The 7933-nt window shown below is 51.1% G+C and overlaps 1 protein-coding gene across 1 annotated transcript; it reads left to right on the forward strand.

Annotated features, from left to right (window-relative positions):
- Nucleotides 1–371: 371 nt before the first annotated feature.
- Nucleotides 372–3823, forward strand: LOC109737361 (type IV inositol polyphosphate 5-phosphatase 9). The gene is made up of 7 exons (XM_020296507.4): nucleotides 372–696; nucleotides 793–986; nucleotides 1170–1277; nucleotides 1373–1706; nucleotides 1823–2025; nucleotides 2827–2935; nucleotides 3051–3823. The coding sequence occupies exons 1-7, from the start codon at nucleotides 670–672 to the stop codon at nucleotides 3471–3473; spliced, it is 1398 nt and encodes a 465-aa protein (XP_020152096.1). The 5' UTR covers nucleotides 372–669; the 3' UTR covers nucleotides 3474–3823.
- The last annotated feature ends 4110 nt before the right edge of the window (nucleotides 3824–7933 follow it).

The following is a 7933-nucleotide window of genomic DNA, read 5'->3' on the forward strand; positions in this document are numbered from 1 at the left end:
TATTCTAACAAAATTCCCAGAACACTACCAGACTGGAACCCTTTTCCTAACCCCAAACAAAAGCACACTGAAAACGATCAAGAGCAACTCTCCAAACGAAGCTGACAGTCACTAGTCAGTAGGCGTTGGATGGACTCACTTTCGCGGCAACAGCACACCAGTGCCTTAGCTGGACATAGGAGTTTTGCTAGCATGCACCAGAGCCAGCCAGCGTACGCCAGTCCACCACAACTGTGGCTGAATGAGCAGCTTCTCTCCGGCCCGTTGGTCCCCCGAAAAATCTAGTTTATCTTCACCTCACCGTGATCCCACTCCTCTTTGACCACCTAGAGATCGAGGCTCAAAAGGCGGCTTTTATCCCCACTGTCACCGCGACCGATCCTCCCCCTTTCTTCCCGTCTCCCGTCACCGCATCGGGCACCATGCAGTGCAAGGCGTACACTGATCGACATCCGGTCACATCCACCCAAGCGTAGTGGCACGATTTGTCTATTGGCTCCCCGTCGCGTAGCGTCCCGATCGCGGCCTATTTAAGCCCGCTTTGCCTACCCCGTCCAACGTTTCCCTCCCCTCCATTCCACTTTACTTAGCACAAGCACAGCCCAGGAGGACCTAGCGATAGCTAAGCTAGCCTGCTGGCCACGGTGCGTGCACGCGCTCGACCTCACCATGCTGGAGAATCAGAGCCAGGCGGAGGTAGGCATCACGTACCCTCTCGATCCGCTTTATCCCGGCCCTAGCTAGCTTTGGAGCATGTAGCTAACTTTGCTCTGTGCATATGGTGGCGGACAGGTTCTGTGGCCGAGGCTGGTGGCCAACAAGCTCTTCAGGAAGCCCTCCGGGAGCCACGCCTTCGTCGCCGACTTCCCGGCGGCCGCCGGCGCCGCGGAGGAGGAGTTCGACGGGTGCGGCAGCCCCGACGCCGACGCGCAGCGCTGCGTGAAGCGCCCGCGGCCGCAGCAGCGGAACAAGACGCTCAAGTACAGGTATGTGCGTGCGTGCATGCATACATGTCTGTCTGCTAGCTCAATCAGCGACCACCAACCGCCATGCTTAGGCTCTAGCTAGTAGTAGATCATCATCACCCCAACTTGCGTCGTGGCGGGGAGTGCATGCTGGTTTTTCTTATTGTTGGCCGGCCACTGAGCGTTCATGGATCGATCCACCAGGCTGTTCGCGAGCACGTGGAACGTCGGCGGCGTGGCGCCACCGGACGACCTCGACCTGTCCGACTGGCTCGACACCAGGAACGGCACCTACGACATCTACGTCCTCGGGTACGTACGTAGAAATTACCAAGCGAGCAGTGACCTCGACGCTCATGCGGCATAGGCTTGTGGATGCATGGTTAGTAACAAGATGGCATGCGCAGATTTCAGGAGGTGGTGCCGCTGAGAGCGCGGAACGTGCTGGGCGCGGACAAGAACCGCATCGGCATGCGGTGGAACGAGCTGGTGCGGGCCGCGCTGAACCGGTCGTCGCCGTCGCCGTCGCCGGGCGCCACCGGGGGAGGGGAGAAGCAGAAGGTGCACCCGGTGAGGGACGGCGCCGGCGGCCTGCAGTCGCGTGACTTCCGGTGCGTGGTGAGCAAGCAGATGGTGGGCATCCTGCTCACCGTCTGGGTCCGCGGCGACCTCCGCCGCTTCGTCCGCCGCCCCAGCGTCTCCTGCGTCGGCTGCGGCGTCATGGGCTGCCTCGGCAACAAGGTGCGTGCGTGCATGCCCTACCCTACGTGCATACAGACAGACATGCGCGCGCTTGGGGAGTATACGAATACGAGGATACATCGGCGGCAACTAACATGAGATTCAACTCTGTGCAGGGCGCCGTGTCCGTGAGGTTTTGGCTGCGTGACACGAGCTTCTGCTTCGTGTGCTGCCACCTCGCGTCCGGCGGCAGGGAGGGCGACGAGGCGCACCGCAACGCCGACGCCGCGGAGATCCTCCGGCGGACGAGCTTCCCGCGGCGCCACTGCTCCTCCTCCTCCCCGTCACTCGCCACGCCCCACAAGATTCTAGATCACGAGTAAGTACATCGCCCAGCATTATTTTCGTGCGTGCCGCAAGTCGATCAAGTCCGTTTGGTTTGCTGCCCATGCCAAAGAATGGGCTGCCTATGGGTAATGGGCGTACACCCATTCCTCTCACATAAGTATATTTGCCAAACAGTTGGCCAAAAAATTGGCAAGCCCACCCTTGCCAACATTTGGTAAGGCTGGAGAGGGCATCAGCCTGCAAAAAAAATCAGCAGTACACTAGTAGAACGTACTATAGAATGCATCACATCGTACTGCCGGTTTTGTCGCCGTTGACCGGCCGAGTATTAAGCGAGGGAAATATCAACGGCCGCCGTCCTTGCCGGTTACAGCCACGATTTGATCGAGCTCACCACCGCGGTCGTTGTCTTATCCGGTGGTTGCACCGTCCACGGCACCGGTAAATCAAGGGCAGGTATTTGCCGTTCAGCATCGGGTTACTTGCCAGCCAGCCAGTTTACCACTGTACACACGTATTGATCATGTCACTGCATGCACGTAGGCACGCACGACTAATAATATTAACTACTCCAGCAAGTAGCCAGAGTGAATGCGTCGTATCTTATTTTCTATGCCAGACCGGTGATCCAGGGAAGTGGTAGTATGAAATATCCTCTTAATAGCGACGGTAACTGCAAGTTTCCACAATCAGAATGCTTAATTTCACCGGCCGGCGCCCCTGACAAAGACGGCTCGGGACCAAGTGGTGATCATGCATGCATGCTGATGCGGTAGACCTTGACCGGCCCGGTGTGCCAGTATAGTTTCTTACTGTTTGTACTCTTGCGCAGCCGGGTGATCCTGCTTGGCGACCTCAACTATCGGATCTCCCTGCCCGAGGCCAAGACGAGGCTGCTGGTGGAGCGGCACGACTGGAAGACGCTCCTGGACAACGACCAGGTACAAATTCAACCAGCACACAACTATCCAACTTATTACAAAACACGAGGAAATTCAAATTCAAATTTCAAACTTTTAGTAAAAACTTATGGGTGATTTGGTTGTTCTTTTGCAGCTGCGGGGCGAGGTGTCGTCGGAAGGAGGGACGTTCAACGGGTGGAACGAGGGGGCGATCACGTTCTCGCCGACGTACAAGTACCACCGGAACTCGGACGCCTACTACGGCTGCGCGCAGCTGGGGAGTAAGGGCGACAAGCTGAAGCGGCGCGCGCCGGCGTGGTGCGACCGCGTGCTGTGGCGCGGCGCGGGCCTGAGGCAGACCCGGTACGACCGGTGCGAGTCGCGGCTGTCGGACCACCGCCCCGTGCGCGCCGCCTTCGCCGTCGAGGTGGACGCGCCGTGGAACCTCAACTCCCTCCGGAGCTTCTTCCTGTCCGAGCGGTTCGACGACCGGGCCAAGGGCCCGGCCGACGGCCTGTTCCTGCTCCGGGAGGACGACCACACGGCCGCCAGCGCCAGATACGCCGAGGATGTTTGAGCCTTTGAGACATGCAATGGCTGTGCACAAACAAAAGAGAGTACATAAAATCATTTTCGTCGATAGTACGTACAGTAGTAAAGATCCATCCTCCATCTGTTCTGTTTCTTCTGATCAGAGTGTCCATACATGTCTACAGCACAAGCTAGGATACGGACGCAATTTTTCCCCACACCCTGTCCCTGACTTCCTGTAAATTACAGTACAGTAGTACAGTAGATCGCACTCTTGTTGATGCAGTGAGAGTTGTCCCGACCCGAAACTTGTTTGGCCGGACTAGCGACGAGTTGTCGCTGCTAAATCCTGCGAGGAAATATGGGACTTTGTCGCCATGAGCAACCTTCATATATCAGTTGATGTACGAAAGAGTGGTACCTTTCTGCAGTACACCTAGGGGTAGCGTACATGTGTTTTTCCAGAGTAAATAGCATAAAACTACTAATTTACAGGCTTTGGTTTTAAAAAACTACCATTTTTTAATTTTTCTCAGAAAGCTACCGAACGCGCGGTCCGCTGTTTCAAAAAACCCAAACCCGCGGTGACTAGCGATTTAACCCGTTTTCTGACGGACCGGGCCCATCTGTCAGCCCACGTGGCCACGCGCGCTCACGGCGCGGCCGTTAACGGCCGTTAGCCGACCGGCCCGGTCGGAACTGGGTTAAATAACCGCTCGGTCGGTCGGGCGCTCTCGTGCTCGCTCGCTCACTCCCCTGCTCTCACTCCTCTGCTCCAGTACGAGCTCGCCGCCGCTCGCCGTCTTCGAGGCCGGTGGCCGTCGACCTCCTTGCCGCAATGCCTTCCTGGAACGACGAGGAAACCAGCTCGGAGGAGGAGTGCGAGGTTGTCAGCATGGACATGGGACTTATGGTAAGTTCTTTGCCACCTAGGGTTAGGGTTAGGGTTAGGTGCTAGTAGCCCTAGGCTCTAGCCATGGATGTTGCTGAGTGTAGTGTTGTTGTTGTGTGTGTGATACTGTTCTTGATTAGTGAGGGTGGGGTTTGATTGTAGGATTGAGGTAACCTAGGGTTCATCTCTGTACAGTGTTAGGGTTCATGCTGATTTGGAGATTTTTTTAGTGATCAGGTTTAAAGAACAGTGCTTGTTGATTCTGGTATTGAGTGGAGATTGAAACCAGTGTTTGTTGGTTATTATGGTTGCAGGAGGAACCAGACACCACTGTGGAGCCCCTTTTCTGTGGCCAACTTGAGCTTGCTCATCCCAAGTGCATTCTGCACCAACTGAGGCCTATTAAGCGTGTTGCTTTTGAAGGGCCTGTAACAGGAAGGCGTTTCTATGGTTGCCCAGTCCAGGTTAGATGCCCATTAAGTTTTCTGTTATGGATGTTCAGTGATGTTTGATATGATGTAGCATTTTGTTTGATATGACAGTCACATATGTATTTTTGTCACTTTGGTAACTTAATCATGGCATTGTAATAACTTATCATATCTCATTTATGTTATTCATAGTTAGAAAATCTCAAGTTTATCAAGTAGGTTGTAGAGTGGGGCCATAGTCTTATCACATTTACAAATGCAGGGAAATGGTGTGAATTGTGGTGTTGTAGAGTGGGTTGATGGGCCTTGGCCAACTGTTCTTCAGAGATGTTTGTGCAAACTATGGGAGATGTTCCATGAGCAGAACTTTGGAAGGGTACAGGACAAGGAGAAGTTTGAGAAGGAGTTGGCCAGGCTTAAGAGTGAACATGAAAGGGAGTTGGCCAAGCTTAGGACTGAAAATGGCAAGCTTTGCATTGAGTACACCAAGCTTGTTGATGATGTATCCAAGATGTTTGATTGGCAGGATGGTAGGGTGGACAAGAAGGTGTACCAAAAACAAGTGGAGGAGGAAGAACTTGAGAAGAAGAAGGAGTTAGAGGAGAAAGCTATGTTGGAGGTGCAGATGGAAAAGCTCAAACTTGCAAAAGAGCAGAGGTGCATTTTGCAGAGCCAAGCTGATATCATCAAGAACACCAGGAAGGCTATGAAGGCTGTTGAAGTTGACAGAGATGTTCTTAAGAAGGAGAAGGCAAAGCTTGAGCTTGTGGTTGCTGAGCTGCTGAAAGAAGGGTACGGCAGCAAGGAGAAGTTAGAGCAAATCAAGGCCATCCTTGAGTCTTGAAGCTTGATCTTGGTGAAGTAAGTACATCCAAAGGCCTTTATATAAGGATGTGGCCTGGCATGACTGCAAGTGATTATGGGTGTACATTTTGGGGGAATGTGAAGTTTAACCTAGTGCAAGAACCTTATTTCCTATGTTGTTAAGTTGTAATGGATCACCTATTAAGTAGTGCAAATGGATCTCTTATGCTACTAAGTTGTGGAAATGTAGAATGTATGCTATTAAGTGTTCAACTTGATCTTATATCTTTTATATGTTATTTGTTAGCCTACTAATATTATTTCTGTGGGTATTTGGGCTTATTGGCCCACTAGTCTTTGACCAAATGCAACCCTAGGCCTGCTAAACCCAACCCCATCCATCTGTCAATATAAACCCCTCCCCACCCCCACCCTTTCCCAGTTACTCCACCAGCCGCCACCCAAAAGAAAACCACAGATGGATCCTGACATGGGAGATGTCACAGAGGAAGAGGGGGAGGCTGTGGAGGTTAGGACAGCAGCAGCAGCACAGAGGAGGAGGAGGAGGCGGCGCAGGCAGAGGGCACTAGAGGCGGCCCAGGATGAGCAGCAAGAGGAGTTCAACCGCCGACTCTCCAACAAGGTACTGGAGAAGTGCAATGATGAAGAACTAGAGCTGGTTTTCACTGGCGGCAGGGGAAGGTCATTCATGGAGATAATTAGGTGGGCAAGGATGAGGGCAGTCATGGCTCCTCATCCAGCAACTAGGGCCAAGTGGGTCCGTTTCTTTGAGCGCTATGACTGATATTTGTGAGATTTGGATGTAATCTATCTTTCTAGCTATCTGTAAGTCAATTTGAGAGATAGTTTTGGTAGTATTTGTGAGATTTGGATGTAATCTATGAGACTATCTTTCTATTTATGTAACATTTGGATGTTTCTGAATAAATGTATGCATTTGGATGTTTCTGAATAAATGTATGCACTTGGTCAGCAGCACCATCAATTTATCAAGTGTTGAATCCACATATAGATAAAAGTTGCAGATGAATTGAAGTTGCAGACAAGTGCAGAATCCACATAAAGTACCATATTACAAACCAAATCAAACAGTACAGCATCAAGTACTTAGTGAGGCAGTGTTATGACAAACCAAATCAAACAGTGCACTTGCATACAGAGTAGTTCAACCACTTCAGCTAGTTACCACTTGCATAAAAGTAATCTTTCAGCCTCCCAGATGGCTTCCTGACCCTCTTTGACCCATCCTGCACAGCACTTGTAGCAGATTGTCTAGGAGCAATGAAAGATCCATTGCCAGCTCTATTGGCAGCAGCTGACCTGGTGTTCTTTGCTGGAGAAGACCTTGATGACCTTGTGTTCTTTGCTGGAGAAGACCTTGATCCATTGCCAGAAATAGTTGTGTTCTTCTTCTTGGGAGGTGGTACTAGTGTTGAAGAAGAGGTGTTGGGCCTGCTCTTCTTGAGAGGTGGTGGTACTGCTGTTGTAGCTGGAGCTGCCCTTTTCCTTGACCTAGAAGCTGTCTGTGTTGACACACTTGTTATTGGAGGAGGAATTGGTGCAGGTGCAGAGGTAGCAGGTACCCTTGGTGGCCTTTGTGCAGTTGCAGCCATTGAAGAACCAGCCTCAGAGTAGTTTGCTCTATTTTCCTACACAACAATATTAGTTAGAACTATTTTCCTACAAATGAAATGAATGTAACAATGCAATGAATGTAACAATGGAATGAATGGACATACCTGGTGTTTGTTCAGCCTCATCTGGAACTTAGGTTTCAAAGGGACACCACAATTGTTGATCTTGTGCCCTTGCTTCTTGCAGTTGCTGCATGTCACTGTACCAATCCTAGAAGTATCCTTTTTAGCTGGCACCTCAAACAGGCCTTTCCTCCTGGCAGTTTGTTTTTTACCTTTCTTTTCTCTAAAAACAGGTGGAGAAATATCATCACCAGGTGTATGAGGCCAATGGTCAGGACCTGGCACAGGGAATATTATGTGCTTATATGTTTCACAATACATGGGTTTCTTGAAGAAAGCAGAAACATAGTCTTCAGGGTGTATCTTCACTTTCTGCATTGCAGCAATGGCATGACTACAGGGGACAACTGTCATGTCCCACCTCCTACAGTCACAGGTCTCATTGTTCAAATTAACACAATATGTGTTTTCAGAGCTACTAGTGACCTGCCATATTCCTGGCCCTGCCATGTATGCTTCACAATATTTAGCCCACTTCTTCCCCTCTTCTAAAATCTCTGAATAAGTAGGTGTGATTTCCCATCTGCATGTCTCTGTCTTCTCTCTGATCTTCTGAAACTTAATCATCAGCTTTGTTCTTATGCCCTCTAACATAGTCATG

This window comes from Aegilops tauschii, chromosome 4, assembly GCF_002575655.3.
Source record: "Aegilops tauschii subsp. strangulata cultivar AL8/78 chromosome 4, Aet v6.0, whole genome shotgun sequence".
In the NCBI taxonomy this organism is placed as follows: domain Eukaryota; kingdom Viridiplantae; phylum Streptophyta; class Magnoliopsida; order Poales; family Poaceae; genus Aegilops; species Aegilops tauschii.

Bases quoted from the DNA above. Each gene is read 5' to 3' on its own strand.
- LOC109737361 (XM_020296507.4), top strand. From the start codon at position 670: ATGCTGGAGAATCAGAGCCAGGCGGAG. The intron at 987-1,169 runs GTATGTGCGTGC...TCGATCCACCAG, and splicing joins AACAAGACGCTCAAGTACAG to GCTGTTCGCGAGCACGTGGA. The intron at 1,707-1,822 runs GTGCGTGCGTGC...AACTCTGTGCAG, and splicing joins TGGGCTGCCTCGGCAACAAG to GGCGCCGTGTCCGTGAGGTT.